General features: G+C 36.7%; 1 protein-coding gene across 1 annotated transcript in view; it reads left to right on the top strand.

Moving 5' to 3' along the window:
• PRKD1 (protein kinase D1) overlaps nt 1–14,007 on the top strand; it is a 353,210-nt gene extending 339,203 nt beyond the window's left edge. Inside the window, exons 17-18 of the mRNA XM_030803432.1 lie at nt 12,130–12,215; nt 13,028–14,007. Coding sequence (XP_030659292.1) covers nt 12,130–12,215; nt 13,028–13,246 — 305 coding nt within the window. The 3' untranslated portion in view covers nt 13,247–14,007. The remainder of the gene's footprint in view (nt 1–12,129; nt 12,216–13,027) is intronic.
• The last annotated feature ends 9,938 nt before the right edge of the window (nt 14,008–23,945 follow it).

Here is a 23,945-nt window from a genome sequence, read left to right on the forward strand (position 1 = left end):
TATGAATAACGAAACTTCTACAACACCAGGAATAAGGAGAACAAAGAAGTGAAGAGAGCCGTAAAAGCTCTCACATCCACCGAGTTCATAATGGGATTCTGCCAGAGTGAATGAGTGGTGTTATGTGTGTTATGTGTATCATTTAACATACAATTTAACCATCCAAGCTTGAAGTTTTTAATAAATGTCATGTAGATTATCTAATATCCTCCATACTGTGTGCCAGGCACTATTCTAAATTACAAAGGTGGCCAGTACTATAATTTAACCTATCTTGATTAATTGGGAGAAGGAGGAAAACAATAAGATAGAGAAAACTGGAATGAAATTATTCATCTGTGATGGAAAGAAATCACACTTTTTCAAAGTGGTTCTTCTCAAACTATCTGTGATAAAGACCAGTTTTATCTTATTTCAATTTCTAAACATATGGACCAGTACTTTGTAAAATGTATTTAAAATGTGACAGCAATGTTAAGTAGCTATAAAAATTTCCAAAGTCTTAGTCTCACTTTATATACTTATCTCATCATTGACTGATTATAAACAATTCAGACCAGGACTGATTCATAGATCACTTTGAGCAGCACTAGTTTAGGGTCAATGAAACAAGTATGGAAGATACTGCATTTATTATTTAGAGATATGGAAATAACTAGAAGAAAAATTGTAAATATTTAAAATAGGTAGTCTCCGGAAAGCAGGTCTAATAATGAAATATAAGAGCCTTTTTTTTTTTTTTGCTTTTGTACATGTCTTCCTGATTTAGATCTTTTATCAGGTGCATGCAATAACTTTCATAAAAAAACTAATAAAAATAAAAGGGCATGGCGTGAAAGATAAATGGAGTAAATAGAGTACAACCTTTTGTAGAACTATAATTCTTCCATGCATGGTCTAAAAAGTGTCTAAAATTTGAAATAATATATAATATTTGTATGTAAATATTCACTCAGGAGCTGTGGATTACAGTTCTTTTTCTGTAATTGCTGCAATGTGACTGAGCAGTTGAAGAAAGATGCAATCTTAAGTCACTAAACTATCATGTCCACACAAAGAGAATAGTCAAGTGTGAAGGTCAAATGAATTCTCTCTTCCTACATTCCTTTATTTGCTCAGAATTATAACACATATCGTAAATGATTCTTCTGTACAGCTGACTTGATTATATAGCTGTTGTTTTCCACAGAGTTTATTCTTAGAGGAAAAGAAATGACAGATAACCAAGCGATATGAATTGTGTAGTTGGTGAAGTGAGATATAATTTGCTTCAGTGCAAGTCGTTTCACTAGGAAAATGATGACAGACCTGTAGCGATGGATTGGAAAGCATTTGTTAGAGTCATAGTACATTTCCATTATCAAATTGAACTGATGTGTTCAATTAGAGACATACAGTAAATTTAAGGAGGGTTAGTAATGGGCCATGAAGATTCCCAGAGAAGTTGCTATTTTTTTCCTTCTGAGTTTTGATATTCCTTTATATGCCATTAGAGAGGCAAACAGGCAGTAATCAACACAGACGCAGCCTCGGAAATTGTCTCACAATGAGCCCCTGACCCCTGCAGACAAAAGATCGTTTTCTGTGTTCACAGGTGAAGTCTGAAGAAGCACCTATTCCCAAGTCACCTGCTGAGTTGTTTTCTGCTCAGCTTCAGAGTCACATGGTTAGTTGGTATTCTCAGGAATTGAGACCAGACGGGAAGCCTTGACATTTGGTCACACACACACACACACACACACACACACACACACACATACACTTTAGGAATAATGCAAAGGCATAGGAAATGCCTTTAGTGCATCACAATGGGATAATTTTGCCTTTAGTGCCTTCAATGCACTAAAGGCAAAATTATCAGATTATGGTGATGCAACCGGTGACACAAGTTTCTTCCACTTGTGTGCTCTGGCAACCTCCACGGTCATATTTATGCTCCTTTTTTCTGATAAGCACAGCTATAATTTATTCTTCCAATCGGTCTCAATCCTCAACTATACAATATAGAATACACGGTATCTCAAGGCGTAGAATGGCTATCATAATATACCACTACATTTATCAAGGCATCTAAATTTTTAAGATATTTTTGCCATTCAACTTGGTAAATTCAAATTAAATTGGTCACAAGTGTGTTTTTTCTCCAGAAATTGGAGATTGAAAAATATAGCCAGTACAAACACAAAGCAAAGCTAAATAAAGGCCTAGCACCATTACCACATGGTATGTTTTCCAAATCCAACAGTGTTCCAGAACGCTAAACACTTAAGTTGGAAGTAGCACTTTACCATGAAAAGGAACCAGCTGTAGGTCCCTCTTTCACAACATATTGTTCAAAACAAAAAAATAACCCCATTGAAAATAAGCCTCGGGTAGATGAGACCCAGAAATCCAATGGTACGAGAAACAAAAGAAAGACAATTGTCATTTTAATAATTAAACTGTGTTTGTAACAGTTTATGAGCCTTGCAGATCCAGCGAGCCTGCTGAATATTAATGAATAGATTGATTTGTCAACATATTAACACACTGTCAGACATAACGGCATGGAGGAGAGGCGAGGAGACTAGCCAGTGAACTGCTTAAAAATGCTGACTGGGTGCCAGGAAATTTAATCAGAATGGATAAGATAAAGTGAATTATGGTGGTCAGAACCTCCACTGGGGTTTAACATTCTAAACAATCTCAACTTAAGATTTGGTAATTAATTATGTTTAATTTTAATAAAAGAATATTAATTTATACAATAAGAAGAAACTTTCCAATTATAAGCCAAAGACATAAAATGACTTGAAAAATATCTACCAGTAGAGTGATTTTTTTACATATGTACCTATGTATACATATTTCAAAATCCAAATAAGGTGATATCTGCAAAGCATGTCCCATTAGGAAAAGAATCACTTATTTTGATAGCAAGTAAAATACAGTTCATGAGATTTTCTCTAACAAATGATATTTACAGAGAGAAACTGCTCAGAGATTTTAGCAAGAACATTGGCATTGTAAATGCTCAAAATTGGCTGTTTATTTGCCATTCAAAATAGAAATATTTCCTGTATATTTCAGTTACAAAGTTAAAGTTTCACTTCTGAATGTGCATCATAGTTTAGTTGAAATATATAACACCTGAGTATGTGTGGCGATGTCTGAATAGAGGATCAACAAAAGTTAAATATTCTGTAAGTTTGCTTTCTTCCATAACAACAAAGAATAATACTTCAAAATACAGGATGTTAAAAATCTTATCTAACCCCTGTACTGCTCCCAAATGCCAATCCACTGAGTAATTATCTAGAATATTATTAAATTGTTCTAGTGATGGAAAATACACAAATTCATGAGCAGCCCAGTTTCTTTTTAATCTGACCCCAAAACAATGAACAAAAATGTTCATATATTTATACACACTGATAGAACAAACCCAATCCCTTTCCAAATAAAGACTCATCTCAGAGGTTTGAAAGCAGTCATCATGTCTCCCCCAGCCTTCTCTTCTCCTGCACAAGTCAGTTTTTTCTTCACCCTCCTGTTCACTGTGGCACAAGCACTCTCTGCTTTATCTACGTTCTCTTATAGTCAACCCTCAGGACTGATCTGACTTAAGGGTCGATGAGTCTAATTAAGAGTAAAGTGGGCTGGGCATGGTGGCCTGTAATCCCAGCACTTTGGGAGGCCGGGGCGGGCAGATCACCTGAGGTCGGGAGTTTGAGACTAGCCTGACCAACATGGAGAAACCCCATCTCTACTAAAAATACCAGGTGTGGTGCCTGTAATCCCAGCTACTCAGGAGGCTGAGGCAGGAGAATTGCTTGAACCCTGGAGGCAGAGATTGCGGTGAGCCAAGATCACGCCATTGCACTCCAGCCTGGGCAACAAGAGCAAAACTCCATCTCAAAAAACAAACAAACAAAAAAAAAGAGAGTAAAGTGAAACTACTACTTCCCTTTCCTTCATTACTAAGTACACATTTCTGTTAGCACAACATAAAATAATATTTGATTTGGGGATAAGAAATAGGATCATACTGAGTTTACTGTGGATTTAAAACCCAGATTTCATTCTTACATATATTCTTGATAAGCCAGATTTTCCGATTCTGTACTTAGTCCTTTTGAGGAGGTTGAGAGAGAAGGACCTAGAGGACATAGTTTCAGTTGTCTCCTTTAAGTTATTTTACCAGCATGGCCCATTGCTCCAGTCTGTAGTTATTTGGGAAATTATTTGTGTAATCCAATTTGTTTGCTCTTCCTGTTGGCAACTTCTGAGCAGAAATTATCCTTAAACCCTTCTATCTCTGCATTCCAGATACTGAACAAGATGGAGCTGAGGACAGATACCTCTATGATTAGATACCTTTCTGTATGTTTATGTCCGTCTATTCAAGGACCCTTTGGGCAATATTAAGCCAGTTTTTAACCACTATCAATGTTGTCATACCTCTAGCTCCTTGCTACTCAAAATGTGGTCTGAAGTCCAGCAATATTGGATTGCCTAGCAACCATTAAAATACAGACTCTCAGGCCCCACCTCAGAACTACCAAATCAGAATCTTCAGTTTAAGATCTCTTAACTATTTTTCATATGTATGTAAAAGTCAGAGAAGCACTACTTAGCACAGTCATGCTCAACTCTAGCTGCACACACTTGCACTTCCGCAAATATTGATACAAATACCAATATCCTCTCCTAAGGATTTTCACTTGACCTTTGGTTTGAGTATCAATATTTAAAAATAAAACTTCCCAAAGGATTTTAGTGTGCAATCCATTAAAATGAACATTGTAAAATAAACGTAATCTGCATGGCAGTTACTCTCAGCGTCATTCTGATTTTCTAAAAGAAGTCACTGATCTTATGATCTCTTATATTTTGTAAGGTTGTGATGCTCTACCATCCAGAAATATTTTTAGCCAAAATACACAAACCATATGCCTGGTTCATTAAAATGAAACAAAGTCCAATATGAACATGATCAGAATAGTATAAATATATTTTGATTTCTTCTTTAAATTTTGAATCAATTGGGCTTCAGTTTGGAGGCTGCCGTGTGGGTGTGTTTAAACAATTTATGATTTCCAAGACCATATCCCCAGTTTTCAGGAGGAAATGAAATTGGATGAAAAGCAAAGGAGTAACCATTGATAGAAGAACTTTCTGCAGAGGAAAGAACTGAAAAAGGAAAGATGCTGACTCCAGTCTCTAAAGGTCTTGCACTTCATTGGATTCCAGTAATTGACTCCGGAGCGAGTGAGATGATGATTTCCAGTGGCCTTGTTTGCAGCCGGCAGCCTCTGGTTTCAGTCCCTGAGAGGAGCGTCCCAGTTAGTGTTGCTGAGCAACAGCATGCTGGGTTGAGAGCTGGAATGTGAAGGGTTGCAAAACGATTTTTAAAATAAACACACAACTTCCCATCAGCATGAAGCAAGCCAAAGGGAGAGAAGTACTAAGCACTACACTGTGACAGGTGGTGAGGCAGAATTGAAAGGGGAAAAAAAAGAGAAAACACTTGCCTAAAGGCAGGGAGCTTGAAGGTTGATTGGCAACGGCTCTATCACCAGAATGATTGTTCTCATCTGGCTTCTATTTTGAAAAGATACCTGAATAATTTGGGGCGGAGAGAAGTCGGGGGTGGGGGGCGGCAGGGGGGGTGGTGGCGGGGAATGTACTGTGTCTTGACAAAAGAGATCAGCCTTGAGGTTTCACAGGTGATTTCCCGCCTGAAAAATACACATTGTAAAATAAACATAATCTGCATGGCAGTTACTCTCAGCATCATACTGATTTTCTAAAAGAAGTCACTGATCTTATGATCTGTTATATTTTGTAGAGTTGTGATGCCCTACCATCCAGAAATATTTTTAGCCAAAATACACAAACCATATGCATACAATATGGGTATTGAAACTTAGAGCTAAGAAAATGGCGATTTAAATTTCTATTTAATGTATTCAGTCTACCAAATGCTACTTAGCAAGCATTTTTCTAATGCATTATAGTTTAAATATATTTTACTTTAAATATTTATAAAACTTATGTGCAAAAAAATGAATACCCAATCTGTGTGACCTTAAAGGAGCTAAAATCTAATGATGAGAGTGTGGGGAGATAGGCATGTATTGAAATAATAAAAGGAAATAAAATGGGAAATGGAACATGATTGAAAGGTGTGACTTGGGAAACCTATTAAGAATTTAAATATGTCCAGTTACAGTCTTTTCTTAGAGTTTTCTGCAAGCTTCGGATGCCTTTCAGTTTAGCCACAACAATGACACCTGCAAATCTACCTTCTGCATACAAAGAACCTGTTGTATCTACACACTTGGTATTTGCTTTAAAATGGAGAATGACTGCAATATAGTTTGTGCAACTTCAAATATAATTCTGTATTTTGTTGTTATTGTTAGAAAAATGGAATCTATATCATATTCTGATGGAATGCTTCTTTTCATATTAAAACATAAAGCCCTCTGCACCTGCATATACCATTTAATTTTGTCTTTGTTCAGGTATCCTTGTGCACCTAGCAAATAGGCTACACAGAACTTCAGCTATCCTAATAGCTGCTGAAAGTCCCACTCTGCTAAAAGAGAATGTTTGATAAAATTTTCTCTTTGCTTTCCTGACTTTTTTTGTCTCTAAACTGATAGGGCAAGGAGAAAAAAATGCTGTACAGGAAGTTAGAAGGAGAGTAACTGTGTTAGCCAAAAATTTATTGTAGCAAAGAAGAAACATTAGATTTCAAAAAATAATTTTTTTATAATTTATAGGGAACGTTATTGTGAATCCATGGCTAGAGACATTTTATAAAGCACAAAACTCTGCTCATGAGGAGAAAATTTAAAAATGGAAATGTACACCATACAATTGTTTAAAATTTTTCCATAAGAAGAGAAAAATAAGACTTCCCACATGCCCGGATGTGGCTATTTAAGAAACTTTAGATTTAAGACAAGGTATTAAAAAGATGGAAGGAGAGGATTAAGCTTAAGCATGAATAAAGATAATAAAATTCTCAGAATAATGTTAGAAAGACTCACCCCCCAGAATAAATGAGCAGGTATAATCAGAAAATAATCATACCACTTTTCGAAAAGGTTGGTGTCATGTTTACTGCAAAAAGAAGGAGGAACTAGCCACTGCCTATTTTACTCCTGTGCCCTTCAGGAACAAAGTAGTGGGAGGTGGGGGTACTCAGACTGAGAAAATAGCAGGGGAAGAGGGTACAGGGAACCCAAGAGAATAAAAGATTCTCATTTCCCCTACTGCTTTGGCCCTTGTTCCATCTCTGCTATTTAAACGGCATCTGTTTATTGCCTGAAACCACTGAAAGACCGCACTATGTTCCAATATATTTTACCCCAAGAAACCTAGGTATTTGGATATAGTCCTTTTGCTGTTTTTATAAAAGGAGGTACAGGGTACCAAGAATTTCTGAGGCATTCTTCCCGAAGTATCTCTTTTGCACAGGGCTCCGGATTCCTGAGGGACCCAGCTCCTTGTGGAGCTGCAGGTAATCTGGAGTTTTGGCATTCCTCTACCCTTCCCCACTTGGCACCAGCATGGTCATCTGCAGCTGTGCCAGATTATGACATTTCATTCTGCTCCACTCCTTACTTCCCTCCCTCCCACAGCCAGACCATGTTCCCTTTCTCCTTTACTTTGTTTTTGAGAGGAATTGATAGAATGACCCAATTTTGTATCTGTCTCCCCCATTGTCCCTCTCCACTAGTCTCCTGCAGTTCCAAAGGCATGTCCTACCACATTCACTCTAGATCTAAATTCTGAATTTTGATTTTAGTTTTGGAACTGGACTGCAGACCCCAATTGGGCTTTTTTTCCCTCATTGTTGGCTCTCTTCTGGGACTGCTGTGACTTCTCCAGCTTTACTAGACTGACTGACTGTTCCTTTACAACTGGCTTCCCCTTTCCCTTGTCTTAGTGTCTTTATCCTTGATAAATTACACATGGCAGTCTCTGCTGGGAGCTGGCACCTATGGGAAATGGAAGTGTCACAAAAGTGCACTCAGTAGCAGCTATGAGATGGGTAAATGTTCAGAGCTGGACACACTGCATATTGAAGAAACTAACAGATGTGCTGTTAGAGCCGTGGTAATTTTTAATAAATCATAGATAAAATGAGAGAGATACCAAGGTATTTAATACAAGTAGAATTTCTAAAAGGGGGAAAGAATGGATTCTGAAATTATTCAACAAGAAGCTTAGTATTTATCCTTGACAAAATTCTAGAATGAATGAATGATTAAATAGATGATTTGCAAATATTTAGAAAACAAATATTAGCCCTGAGAAGAAAATGACTGAAAGTCAGTATTTGTCAGTGTTAATTTACTTAAAATGTATTATTCCAGAATAACTGCACTTTTTTTTAAGTAGGATTACCAGATTGGTAGAATGAGTCTTACCAAGAACCGATGTGTCTCAATGATAAAGCATTTGAAAAATAAATAGCCCAAAATAGCCTTTGGAGAAGATGGTAAATATGAGCTACATAGGAATACTTCTAGGAGGAAGCATTGCCTGCTTTTAAGACTTGCTCAAAGAATAATTAATAGGCCTGGCAATTGGTAATGTGTTTTGCGATAGAGTCAGAAAGCCCTATGTTTAAGTCTTATCCTGAAAAAGTTCTAATAATTGTATTAATACATGGCAGATGGGCTTATTCGGTGTGGACGTGACAGGAAGCTAGGAGAATTAACGATACGAGGGTGTCATACCACATTCAGAGCTGTGGTCACAGAGATGCACATATACATATACACACATCCTTGCATTCAAGCACATAAAAGTGTGGTGGAAACTAACTAAGAATTTAATTATCATGACTGTAAAAATGAAAAAAATAGTTAATTTCTGAGATTATTATCCACTTATAATGATGAGTTAATGGCATAATATGGCCCCAGTCTGCCATAGTGTTTAAGAGCACAGGCTTTGAATTCTAGTCCCCCTGGGTTTCAAATTCAGCTGTGTTGCCTAGGAGCTGTCTGACTTTGACCAAGTCACATGGCCTTTTGAAACTTCAGGTTTTCCTTTTATTAAAATGGAGATTAAAATAATAACTACTTTCAGGGGGTTGTTATAAGGACTAAATAAGAATATGAATGTAATTTTTTAAAAAGAACGAAAACCCCTCAATCCTAGGCTATATGAATAATATATTTGTGTATAAATCAAATTGGCAGTTAATGAAGAAAATTGGTCAGTGATGATCACTGAATTTTAACAGGGACATTGAGTAAAGCTAGTGAATATTAAAATCGAGGTGTACAGGATGCTGAAAGATCTGAAGGAACTATAGAGGTGAAATTAAGGAGAATGAATCACTGTCTCCAAAGACGTAAAGAACTGTCATATAGAATAAAGTTCTCCATTGCATCTAAAACATAAATAGGACTAATGACAGTAAGTTATAAAAAGAAAACACTTTTTTTTTTTTTTTGCTTTGAGTAGGATATGAATTAAAGGTCAAAGATTCAAAATGGTGTATTGTGTCATGATATCATCTGTGGTCTGGGGAGGGGCATGCATGTGCCTTTGCAACTAGATTGTGAGCTTTTTCAGGGTCAGGGCTTGATCATTAACTTTTTGTTTCCTAAGTAACTGCCAACAGGAATTAAGGAAGATTTGGTGAATGAACAGATAAATGAATGATTTATACATACATAAGACATGTGAGACAATTTTATTACATGAATATTGTAGCAATGTAGACATGGACAGTAAAGAGAATATTGGAAGGAAAAAGGCCTCTAGACTGTGTTCAAAAATGTCTAGTAAAACGCATTTTGGATGGTATAGTTATTCCTGGATTGTATACAACTTGATAAATAAAAAGGATGTTTTAAGAGTTCCAGAAAAGTAACAAGCAGAAAAGAATTCTCAACTACAAATGACGGACCTATTTTCTCACTAATACCATGGTCCCAACATTTAGCTACAGGTGCTAACATTTAATAGTTCATTATTTCTGTTGTGTGCTTCCAAAAGCCACAAAATATATGTATATACACACACACACATTTATTTATACATACACGAATCTCCTCTAATTCTCTCCTTATATCCTTAACCATTTTCTCTTGGAGGTTCTTGTCATTGCCTTGTTGTGCTTATTCAGGTCACTTGGGTTGGGTGCTGTGGCGTAGTCAGACTAATGATTGTATGCTTCATTCAGCAGAACAATTTTTTCATTTTCACTTATTCCATTTCCTTCAGACACTTCCAGTTTCCCCTCTGATAGTACTTCCCTCCCCTTTATGCAGTGTGGTTCACTGTTGGGGCCCATTTGGGCACAAACCAGACCTTTTGCTGAGTTACTGTACTCCTGCCTTTCTAATTATAGAATTCAAAACAGAATGAGTGAATTAATGACATGAATTTATTCCCTGCAGTGTCTGGGGCAGTGTAATGCTGCAGCATGCTTGCAATAGCACATAAGCTCTCCCTTCACTCCTTGTCCTCCATTTTTGCCGTGTGGCTTCACAGCAGCAAGAATGGAAGGTGCACTTTACTCACCAGTGAGTAAATCATGTGAATGGATATTTTAAAGCACATGCCCTATACGCAGTTCACAGAGAGAACTATACTTTTAAAAGCTCTCTGAGAACACATGCTTGGAATATGAAAATGTACTGAGTACTGTATTTCCTCAGGTATCCTAGGTAAGGCAAAAGTGTATAGGCATAGGCAACATTTAAATGTGTGTTGTTGCATTTCGTTTCTCCAAATAAATGTTTGATATTTGACTACGGCCCTTCAGGGCAGGCAAATACTTGGAATATTAGCACCATAGAGATATGATTCTCAATTACCAAAAGACTGTAGAAGTCACTTTTCTTTGCCTGACACTGGGAAGGATTCTGATTGAAGGAAGCAGTCTTTGTTCCTCTGGTCTCATGTGACAGTCTGTATTTTCAGGTCCATACACGTTGATGCACACCAAAAAGTGGATTCAAAGCTGCCTATTCAAGGCTTGGTGACTGGGAAAGATGAGGAGTTAAGTTTCATTTCGTTTATCAGCTGCCTGTTTGATTAAGATTTTTGGTAGGAAGAGCCATCTTTCAGACATAATGCCTAGGGTAGGTTAAGGGCAAAAATTAACTCTTTGAAATATAAATGCTTCCACTAGGTTGGCAGATTTCACTAAGCCCTCTTTGGGAAGAAAATGCTAAAATTCAAAAAAAGAAACATGGAAGTTAATTCAAGCATGAGAAGTGTGAGGGGATGACTTTAATAGATAATGAACTATTAATGACATATACTGAAAATATAATGTCCAGAAAAGGAGAGTGAGAACTCCATCACATGATACTGTGGGTAACTAGGATGATTTTCAGACTAGAGAACGATGAGCATTACTTTTTCTCCATAAATTACACTCACAGACTCCCCAGTCACAAGCAGAGTACTAGGACAGAGGGACTGTGGTTCTAACCCCTCAGAGAACATTTCTTGTTAAATAGACTTCTTTCCTGTCTTCCTTTAGAAAGTCTATGAAGGCTGATATAATTCCAATACATTGGTTATTTTTGAAAGCAAAAGCAAAGTGAAAGCAATTAAAGTGTTTTCTTCTTGGGCTGTTGGTTTTCAGGCTCCAAGTTTATCACGAGATATGACCCATGTTATGATGTATTTTTTCCATACAAATATGATGTTCAGATGTCTGTCATTTAATTCAATACTGTGTGAACCATTGTGTGTATTCAAACATTCAGCATGTTTTATAACAAAATTAGTAAATGCTTTATCTTGAATATTTAGTTTTATCCTGCCCATATTGTAAGACATATTTAAATGATGTATATATAAACAAAATTGCTAAACTAAAAAAAGTACTAAAGAGTAGACCAATTGAAATTCATATCATACAATAGACTCTAATACTTCTTCCATAATTACTTCCACCTTCTTCTTTTTTTTTTTTAGTATCCAAAATAAAATGAAGGCCAAGGTTTCAGTATTCTTAAGAGGATTTTTATTTTGGTTCTAGTGCCTTGTCACTATGCTGCATTTAACTGTGTGAAATAGCAGATGTGAAATAAACTATAAATGAATTATGCATATGTTACAGATTTGTCATCTATTTTTACTGATAATTTTTTTCAGCCATTGATCTTATCAACAATTTGATGCAAGTAAAAATGAGAAAGCGCTACAGTGTGGATAAGACCTTGAGCCACCCTTGGCTACAGGTAAACAACAATCATTGAGTTTTCTTAGTTGAATGAGCTTCTAAATATTTATAGGATTTTGATATTTAGAAATCTTTTGCAATAATTTTTAAAGTGTGATTATTCCAATATCAATTTATTTGCTCAAATGCATGCAACTTCATAGGATTTAATAACAATTTAGTGTTTCTAAACATTTTTCTCTACCAGAATAATTTGACAGAGGAGATACACGCATACACACACACACACAGCCGAAAACCAAAAGGCAAAACCAAAAATAAGTAAATAAACCAAGGATCATAACAGACCTCAGAGGACCAGATTTCAAAAGCATCTGTATGTATAATCCTGATAAGTGTACAAATAGATGCCCATCTGGTCATGCACTGTACTCGTTTAGAAGCTATATTTTTAAATGCTAGGTTATTATTTATGGAACAAATGCATGGCAAATACAAAGTATATGCATGTGCTTTATTATTTTCACATTGAATTTAAAGTTTAGAAAACTAATACTCTGAAACACTGAAAGATTATTTGTAGGCATTAAATTTCAAAGGAATACCGGCAGTCCTGATTGCTTGACTGCAAACATTAATTGCCCCCTCTTTGATCCCTGCTATCATATAAACAGTATGTATTTCCAAAGGTTAGGCAAATAGGATGGCTTTCGTGCCGATGCTGTCACTTGAGGATGTGTGATGAAAGATTCAGCACTGTTAGAGTGGAAGGAAAAGGGTAACTCATAGATTGCAGAAACTGACATCACATGAAACAGTATGTTGAGTTGTAATGATCTCTATGGCAATATTTTGGAATTTCTTCTTCAGGACTATCAGACCTGGTTAGATTTGCGAGAGCTGGAATGCAAAATCGGGGAGCGCTACATCACCCATGAAAGCGATGACCTGAGGTGGGAGCAGTACGCAGGCGAGCAGGGGCTGCAGTACCCCACACACCTGATCAATCCAAGTGCTAGCCACAGTGACACTCCTGAGACTGAAGAAACAGAAATGAAAGCCCTCGGTGAGCGTGTCAGCATCCTCTGAGTTCCATCTTCTATAATCTGTCAAAACACTGTGGAACTAATAAATACATACGGTCAGGTTTAACATTTGCCTTGCAGAACTGCCATTATTTTCTGTCAGATGAGAACAAAGCTGTTAAACTGTTAGCACTGTTGATGTATCTGAGTTGCCAAGACAAATCAACAGAAGCATTTGTATTTTGTGTGACCAACTGTGTTGTATTAACAAAAGTTCCCTGAAACACGAAACTTGTTATTGTGAATGATTCATGTTATATTTAATGCATTAAACCTGTCTCCACTGTGCCTTTGCAGATCAGTGTTTTTCTTACTGGAGCTTCATTTTGGTAAGAGACAGAACGTATCCGTGAAGTAGTTCTGTTTGGTGTGTTCCATTGGTGTTGTCATTGTAAACAAACTCTTGAAGAGTCGATTATTTCCAGTGTTCTATGAACAACTCCAAAACTCATGTGGAAAAAAAAATGAATGAGAAGGGTAGGGAATAAAATCCTAAGACACAAATGCATGAACAAGTTTTAATGTATAGTTTTGAATCCTTTGCCTGCCTGGTGTGCCTCAGTATATTTAAACTCAAGACAACGCACCTAGCTGTGCAAGACCTAGTGCTCTTAAGCCTAAATGCCTTAGAAATGTAAACTGCCATATATAACAGATACATTTCCCTCTTTCTTATAATACTCTGTTGTACTATGGAAAATCAGCTGCTCAGCAACCTTTCACCTTTGTGTATTTTTCAATAATAAAAAAATATTCTTGTCAAAATATGTGTCCACCTCATTGAATTATTTTCATTCATAGTTCACACTAGGATTTTCAGGCCAACTAGGAGCAGAAGTGTCTGCTCAAAAAGCAGGAAAAAAAGCTCATAGTGTAGAATGTAGTTTTATTTACTCTGAAGCAGTAAAAGTATGTTTCAAAGTGGAGTGAAGCCTTCCTGTCTTGCATGTGGTTTAATTTCTAATAGAAAGGAAGGCTTTCAAAGTGAAAAGTGCCCAAAGCCAAACAGAGTGCTTGGAGGCATAGTTAGGATGACTCTGAGTAGTTGGAATATTGCAAATAGCATTTTAATGTAGCTTCCTGATTTAGTCAATATAAGCTAGAGATTTATTGGAATACCAGATCTGGTTTTTTTTTTTCATATGATCTAAAGATGGTTCTGTGGTGAACCAAAAAAGACTAGAAAGTAATCCCTAAACAGAAAGGCGTCTCAAGTGAAGTTCTATAGCCTGGAGAAGACGAATTGGACCTAACAGATTTGAGGTATATAATGTGAATAATGTGGGCTGTTTTCCTTAGTAGCAGGATGGGAATAGCATACTATGTCACAGAAAAAAAATTGTTATTAATGTTTGGAAGAATGTTACCAGAGTTGTGGAACACTTGAATATATTAGATAAGTATGTTAAGACTGTACTCTTTCCACTTGGAGGAATGTGGCGACAATAGATAATCTTTCCAATGATTAGTCTCTGTTTTGTATTACTATTGAACTTTAACAAGTACAAAAATTTTAAAGTTCCTTCATCTGCTTTTCTCTAGGGGTAGGGTGTGTGTGTGTGCGTGTGCTCATGCATGCACAAGTGAATTTGCATACACAAGCATACATGTACCACCAACTTGAAAGAATAGAATGTAAATCAGTAAGACAATAACTCTCTCGCCGACCTAGGAATATAACTGACACCTTTTCTATGACACCTTTTCTGAGCAATTTCAGGAAAATGTAAAAGGAGTGGAAGCATATAAAGTTCTTCCCTCTTAATATGTGCATAATATAAATTAGAGGCTTATTGTTCGAATTATGATAATTTATATAGTTTATATGCCTATGTTTTATCAGCTGCAATATAAAGTCTAATCAATAACTTTCCTTGCTTGATATGGGATTCTAAAAAGATTATAGGAAAAGAAACTATGATAATATTATCCATATAGTATAAAATATCCTAGAGTCCTTGATGATTGGCAAGAGTAACCAAATATTACTGTACATTATAAAACCACACAGAAGTCGATTATCCATGCAGCAAAAAATTATTTCACATCTGTTCTACACAGCTCTTTGCTAGATTCTAAGATTTTGTAATGTGAATAAGACATGGTCCCTGCACAAAATAAATTTATTAGATAGAAGTGAATAAACAAATTGTTGGCGCATTTAGAAAATAAGATGTAAAGGTATAAGGCATCATGGAGAACAGTTAATAATGGAGAAAGAAAGCAACAGAATGATGTTTGAGCAGAGCTAGAAAAAATCATAAGAATACACCTGGCTGAAAGTAGGAGAAAATAGCATGAACGAAGACATGAAGGTCCAAAGAGGCCTGTTACAAAGACAAAAGTACTTCTTTATAACAGAAGAATAAAGGTAAGGAAGAACTGAAGAAGTCCATCCAGTAGAAATGGGTGATGATCTTGGTCTGGAGGCCCTTGTGTGTTATTCTGGGTATTTGGGATTTATTCTGTGTAAATCCCAGGAAACCAACATTGTTTAAGCTGAAAGGAACTATTAATCAGAAGAAGTTAGAGATGTAGAAAGAGTGAGTTCACATTTTAACATTTGTATATGAAGTTCCTGTAGGACACCCAAGTCTGAAATGTTCTAAAAGTAGTTAGATATGAGTCTGGGGTTTAGGAAAGAAATCTGGAATTGAAGATAGAGATTTGAAAGTCAGCAGCCCACAATATGTTAATGGGAATGACTCATCCCTGGGGGAAAATAAATATAATGAAAGGAAAGTGGTCTTAGGGCACAAACCTGAGAAGTACTGATTTGGATGGATCAGTCAGAATATGAGGAAAATTGAAAAGGAATTTTCAGAGGTAGAATCAAATAGAGTAATATTACAGAAATCAAGAGAAGAAATAATTTCAAGGATTAAGTAGGTAACAGTAGAACATGTTATGGCAAGATCATGGTTTTAGCCTTTTGGGGGCACCCTTAGCAACTATTTCAGCAGTTTGTAGTGAACAAGCCTTTCCTGCTGCATTCAGAGTAGCTGTGTCTAAAGAATTTCTGCGTGGCAATGATACTGACACAGCCTATACTGCAGTGTTATCAAGCAAAGGGGTGAGAAAACAACTGCCAATGTCAAGGAAAAAAGTGGGCCACTAAAAGTCATGCCACTTTCCACCATCAGCAATATTAGTGAAGCTGCAAAGACTCCAATTTTAGTAAATCAGCACCCACTTTTATGCTAAATACCAGCAATAAGTTTGTCCAGACTTCACATCCATGGTATATTATAATAAATAACATGGGCAGGTGAGTAGTTTATATTTAATACAAGATGCAGATTAGCATTTTTGATGCAGAAAAGGTATCTTTTATCATGACAAAAGTAAAAGAAGTGACAGAAACTCATCTGAGGAAAGATGTGTCGTCTATCATTGTCACAGAGGTAATATTTCTTCAAACAGCAATATTATTGTCAGCTCACCCAAGATGCTATGAAAATTGCTAGTCTCTGTGTATCCAGAACCATTAGAGCAAAGTACCATGGTGCTTGCTTTTGGCCTGAGCAAGGGGACAGTCTTGAGAGAAATGTTTTCATCAGTGATGCTTTTTATATGTCCATTATCCCTAAGGAAGAAATAATCTTTGAGTTTAGTGAATACCCACTCTGATGGAGACAATTTTGAGAAATCTATGATCAGCCGTTTCATTGAATGTATATAATAAGTACAGTGATTAAAATAAGGAAGACATCTATCCTCTGCTCTCTTCATTCATTGTCCAATCAATGAAGGTTTGATGACCTTCATAAAGTAATTAAATTTTACATACCCTTTGTTTAGGCCTATTTTAAGTAACCAAATACTAGTTCATCTGAAGACACATTAAGGCCCATGGAGAAGGGTCTGCTGCCTTTAATTGCCAAAAGGTAGCACACTCTTTCATCTCTGATCTTTCCATATTGCCTGAAGCATTGTTCTCTCTGCCCCTCCCTCTACTGTGTTAAGGCCTATTAATCCTTTTGCCATTTGTTTGGCCTATATCTCCTGTCTTTTTTGTTCCCCTGCTCCTCTTTAACTGCCTCTTTTGTGCTAGATACATATTTTCAGTGTAACATTTTAATTCCTTTGTTGAATTTTTACTATTTGTTTTAGTTATTTTCTTGATGATTCTTCTAGGGATTATAATATGCATATTTACTTATTGCTACTTCAAATTAACACTAACTTAATTCCAGTGAAATATACGAAGTTTGCTCCAATATAGCCCCATTCTCACCACTCTTCTTTGTGATATTATTGTCATATGTATTACAGTTGTATGTGTTGAAACCATTTTGTAATATTGTTTTACGCAATTATTCTTTAAATCAGTTAAGAGAAGAAAGGAGAAAAATATTTTTTCCTTTACATTTACTTACTTTTCCATGGTTCTTTATTTTTTTCATGTAGATTAAAGGTATTAACTATTGAGTGTCATTTCTATTCTTCCTGAATATCTTTCTTTAGTGTTTCCTTGAGGCAGGTCTGCTAGCAACAAATTCCCAGTCTTCGCATATCTGGCAGTGTTTTTATTTCACCTCTGTTTTTGAAGTAAAACTTTGCTGGGTATAAAATTATTCATTGACAGATTTTTTTTCCCCTCAGTATTTTAAATATGTCCTCCTGCCACCTTTTACCCTCTATTATCTCTCATAAAAGATCACCTTTAATCTTACTGTGGTTTCTTTATATGTGATGAATTGCTTTTCTCTCACTGCTTTCAATATTTTCTCTTTGTCTTGCAACAGTTTAACTATTATGTGTCTAGATGTATTTTGTTTGTTTGCTTTTTTTTTTTGCGATTAGCCTACTTGGGTTTGTTGCAATTCCTGGATGTGTAGATAAATAGTTGTCCATCCAATCTGAGAAAAATCAGGCCATTATTTCTTCAAAGACTTTTCTCTCCGTTTTTATCTTATCTGTCTGGGACTCCCATTACATATAAATTGGAGTGCTTTGGTGAGTGGCAAAGGTTTCTGAGGCTCCATTCATTTTTCTTCATTCTTTTACTTTCTGTTCTTCAGATTGGATAATCTATATTGATGTATCTTCAGCTTCATTGGTTCTTCCTTCTACCAGAACAAATCTGCTGTTAAGTACCTCTGGTGATTTTTTCTTTCTTTCTTTGATTCTATTTTATTATGAAATACACTTTTTTAAGAAATATTTTATATTGACTGACTCACTGTTATTATACTATCCTTTAATTCTTTACATGTGTTCTCCTGAGTCTTTAAAGCATATTTTTAATAGCTGCTCTGAAGTCTATTAGCTCCAACATTTGGGTCTTCTCCCTCTCTTTCCACCTCATCAGAGACAATTTCCATTGAAATCCCCAAATCGTGATGTATGCATGCATACTTTGTTGTTGCTTTTTCATGTCTTGTTGAAAACTGGATATTTTAAATAATGTATCATAGCACCTCTGTATTGTGATCCATCCCCCCAGTAGCTGTTGCTGTTGCTGTTTGTTTGTTTAGTAACTTTCCAAAATTATTTCTCTAGAATCTATCTTCCGCATAGTAGGCAGCTGCTGTCTCTGGTGGGTGTTTTGTTTTTTTAATTTTGTTGTTGTTGTTGTTGTTTTTATTTTTAAGTCTGGCTGCCTAGGAGCCACCTCTATAACAGAAGAGCTTAGTGGTCAAACAATAATAGTTCAGACATTGTGTTTAAGTACCTTGAGCCAATAAAGCTTCTACTCTTTTCTGATGTATCTAAGTGTGGGTTAAGTTCAAACAGTTAATAAGTTGCCCCAGCTCTTTTTACTTTCTGTGTGTGCAAGGCCTTACATTCAGCCAGGGAAGAGTAGATGCCTAAGGTTTTCTTCAGTCTTTTCTGAGTGTGTGTGGAGCCTTATAAATACATGTAGCCTTTCAGCCACCAGGGATATGTAGAAACTTTATCTGTATCTTCCTATTAAATTTCCAATTGTTCTACTAGTCTTTTTGTTGCCCCAATCAGTATTCTAACCTAAGAGAGTTGCAACACTGGCCTTCCATGAATCAGTATTCTGACTTAAAGAGAGCTACAACATTGTCCTTCCATGACTGTTTGCAACCGACATTGCTATTGTCAGCCCCCTCCATTAGCAAGGTTCCTTGTTTTTCCCAGCCTGCCTCACCCTAGTAGAACTACCTTTCCAGAGGGCAGATGATAGGGGAGAATGGGAGCAAGCTAAAAGGCCATAGATTCCCATTATTCTTACTTAGTTTTAGTAGTTTTTCTCGAATAAATGCTTAGTAATTTCATGTCTGCTTTTGGTCAATTTCTAAAGTCCTAAAATTGTTGTTTCAACAACTTTTCCAGTTACATCATTGCTCTTTGGGAAAGGATTTGCTGAGGGTTTCATGTTGCTATTCTAGAAGTCCCCAGAGATTATAATATTAAACTAATTTAAGAATGTTCATAAGACATTAAACAAAATTTGTGTAATCTATTATAAATAAAAATACAAAATGAGTTAGAAGCATTCAGAGAATTCCAAGTTTTCTCTTGTTTTCAAATTTCTCATGATGAGCTACTAAACTATCAGGTCATTAAATGTTAATTCTCTTGAGAGTAAAACATCTAATTTAAAAATTACATTTAATCCATTTCTTCCTCTTTTGGGCTCTGAGTGTCTGAACATTATGAATCCCTGTACCCGAATGAGTAAAAGCATTCTCTATCTCTTTAACAAAATATGAGTGGGTGTAGATGTAGCCCACATAAACCTTTAAACCCTAAGAGCTAATCTCATCTAACAGCAACATGCCATTCGAGGAGGACCTGCCAAATTGTTTTTCCATATACAAAAATGTAGCACCAGGGATAACTATTCTGCATAATTTCCTCTACATTGTGAGCTCCTTTGTTTTTTTGTCCTTCTGGTTTGAGTTGTTTATTTTTCAACTCACTCTAAATTTTTCTTGCGCTTTCAGTGAAAGAACTGTTTTTTGTTTTGTTTGTTTGTTTGTTTAATTTGAGTAACCTTCTAACTGACTCTTCTCCTTATGCTTTCTTACTTCCATTGAAACAGACTCCACCACCACAGCAACCAATTGTTCCTGGTGTGTTTGGTTTCTAACAACAAATTATTGTTTGATTTTCTACAAGCTCAGTCAAACACACACACACACGCACACACACAGACACAGACACACACACACACACATATACATATATATGTCAGCATGGATCTTCTTTATCCTTCTAGCAAACATTTTCTATATTTTCTTTCTCTACCAAATTTGTCACATTTTTTTCTCTTTGCTTTCTGTGTGTATATCCCATAAAATAAAATCCTGTTTTTGTTTAAGTTTTACTTTAGGTTTGGAGATACATGTGATGGTTTGTTCCATAGGTAAATTTGTGTCATACTCAGGCCATAAATTTGTTCTACAGATTTAAAATCCTAATTTTTATCACCAATAAATCTCTTCTCGTAAGAATGATCAATGGCCTTTAACTTAATATTGATCAATTCTCTCATTATAGTGTAGAGGTTAAAAACCCAAATGTGTAGACAGACAAAACTTGGCTTGAATTCTGGGTGATAATGAAAACATTGTACTATCATGTCTTTTTCAGGGTGTTTAAGAGATTAAATGGAATAATGAATCTAAAAGAGTGAATATTTTTCCCATAACATTGATAACAGATTCAATAAGTAATATTTATTATTATTTAGCCATTCAACAAATATTTTCAACCACTTTTTATGTGCTGGCAATATAGTAGATGAAAATACTGATGGGGTTACTTCCCATATTCCCTATGGCCTTCCTTCTCTGATGTCCTGCCTCCATCTGTTTTGGTGAGGTAATGAAAAGGGCATGAACTTTGAACCTGGACAGGTGTGGATCCAAGTCCTACTCCAAGACTTGTGTGAACTTAGGCAAAGTACTGTAAAGTCTCTGAGCCTTATTCTTCTCAGAAGTAGGACTATGATGATATATATTTTCCAGTGCAGTTGGGATGGCTAAGTAGACACATATTTAAATTTCTTAGCCAAAATGCTGGCATATATTGCAGTTCAACAAACACTAATCTACTCCTCGCACCTACCTCTGTATGTGATTCCTAATGTTTTCTTATTTTGTCTGTTAATATTTTTCCCTCTGAAATGATTTATTTCTGTGAACTCAGCTATTACCTTCACTCCCAAAAGTACAATCCAATTTCATCTCTACGAATTGATAGAACATTTTTTATCTGAAGGTCCCACCATGTTTTAAATTCAACAGATCTAAAATCACACTTGTTATTTTAGCCTCAAATCAGCTGTACTATAGACTTCTAAGTGTAACCTTTCAGGCTCTTCTTCCTCTAATGCACTCTACACTCCACTGCAGGATTTATCTTCCTCCAAATTGCTTTCATCATTGTACTCATGTATTTTGAAATTTTCAAAGACTTTGCTCACAGTTATCTACAAGATAAATGAAAATGTCTTCATGTTACAAAAACTGTGGGGTCCAAAAATTAATAAAGTACTGATATGGCTTGGCTGTGACCCCACCCAAATCTCATCTTAAATTTTATCTCCCATAATTCCCATGGGTTGTGGAAGGGACCTGGTGGGAGGTAAGTGAATCATGGGGGCAGGTCTTTCCTGTACTGTTCCCTGATATTGAATAAGTCTCAAGAGATCTGATGGTTTTATAAAGGGGAGATCCCCTGCACATGCTCTCTTGCCTGCTGCCAAAGATGTAACTTTGCTCCTCCTTCACCTGCCGTAATTGTGAGGACTCCCCAGCCATGTGGAACTGTGAGCCAATTAAACCTCTTTTCTTTATGAATTACCCAATCTCAGCTATGTCTTTATTATCAGCATGAGAGCAGACTAATACAATAAATTGGTACTGGGAGTGGGGTGCTGCTGTAAAGATGCCCAAAAATGTGGAAGCAACTTTGGAACTGGGCAACAGGCAGAGACTGGAACAGTTTTGAGGGCTTGGAAGACAGGAAGATGGGGAAAAGTTTGAAACTTCCTAGAGACTTGTTGAATGGCTTTGACCAAATGCTGACCATCTCAGACTGAGATGAGAAACTTGTTGGGAAGTGGAATAAACGTGACTCTTGCTGCATTTTAGCAAAGAGACTGGCAGCATTTTGCTCCTATCCTAGAGATTTGCAGAACTTTGAACTTGAGAGTGATGATTTAGGGTATCTGGCAGAATAAATTTCTAAGCAGCAAAGCATTCAAGATGTGACTTGGGTGCTGTTAAAAGCGTTCAGTTTTATGTATTCACAAAGATACAGTTTGAGATTGGAACTTACGTTTAAAAGGGAAGCAGAGTATAAAAGTTCAAAAAATTTGCAGCCTGACAATGTGATAGAAAAGACAAAACTATTTTTCTGAGGAGAAATTCAAGCTGGCTGTAGAAATTTGCATAAGTAATGAGGAGCCAAATGTTAATCACCAAGACAATGGAGAAAATGTCTCCAGGCCATGTCAGAGAACTTGTTGGCAGCCCTGGGATCACAGGCTTAGAGATCTAGAAGGAAAAAATGGTTTTGTGGGCCAGGCCCAGGGCCCCCTGCTCTGTGCAGCCTCGGGACTTGGTGCCCTGCATCCCAGCTGCTCCAGCTGTGGCTAAAAGGAACCAAGGTATAGTTTGGGCCATGGCTTCAGAGGGTGCAAGCCCCAAGTCCTGGCAGCTTCCATGTGGTGTTGAGCCTGTGGGTGCACAGAAGTCAAGAACTGAAGTTTGGGAACCTCTGTCTAGATTTCAAAGGATGTATGGAAATGCCTGTTTGTCTGGGCAGAAGTTTGCTACAGGGTTGGAGCCCTCATGGAGAACCTCTGCTAGGGCAGTGCAGAAGGGAAATGTGGGTTCAGAGCCCCCACACAGAGTCCCCACTGGGGTACTGCCTAGTGGAGCTATGAGAAGAGGGCCACTGTCCTCAAGACCCCATAATGGTACATTCACTGACAGTTTGCACTGTGTGCCGGAAAAGCTGCAGACAACACCAGCCCATGAAAGCAGCCAGGAGAGGGGAGTGGGGGGACACTGTACCATGCAAACCACAGGGGCAGAGATGTCCAAGACCATGGCAACCCAGCTCTTGCATCAGTGTGACCTGGACATAAGACATGGAATCAAAGGAGATCATTTTGGAGCTTTAAGATTTGTCTGCCCCACTGCATGGGTCCTATAGTCCCTTCATTTTGGCCAATTTCTCTCATTTGGAATGGGTGTATTTACCCAATGCCTATATCCCCATGGTATTTTAGATTTCACATATAAGTGAGATCATACAATATTTGCCTTCCTGTGCCTGACTTATTTCACTTTTATAATATCCTCCAGCTCCATCCATTTTGTCATAAATGACAGAATTTTCTTCTTTTCTCAGGCTGTGTAGTATCTCATCATGTATGTATACTGAGTTTTGTTTGTCCATTAACCTGTTGATGAATACTAATGTTGCTTTCCTATCTTGGCTATTGTGAATAATGCTGAAATGAACATGGGTGTGCAGATATCTCTTCAACACCACTTTCAATTCCTCTGGATATATACCCAGAAGTGGGATTGCTGGATAATATTTTCAATTTTATGTTTTCTAATTCTCTAAGACAAATGCTGTTTTGAAAAAGGAAATGTCGTATCCTTATGTGGACCTCTTCTGTATCATAGGTTGTGTTTAGGAACTTCTGAGAATAGACAGTTTCTTTAAGTGAATATGGACTATGAGCTACTCCCTGCTGCAAAGTG

This window comes from Nomascus leucogenys, chromosome 22a, assembly GCF_006542625.1.
Source record: "Nomascus leucogenys isolate Asia chromosome 22a, Asia_NLE_v1, whole genome shotgun sequence".
NCBI classification, from domain to species: Eukaryota; Metazoa; Chordata; class Mammalia; order Primates; family Hylobatidae; genus Nomascus; species Nomascus leucogenys.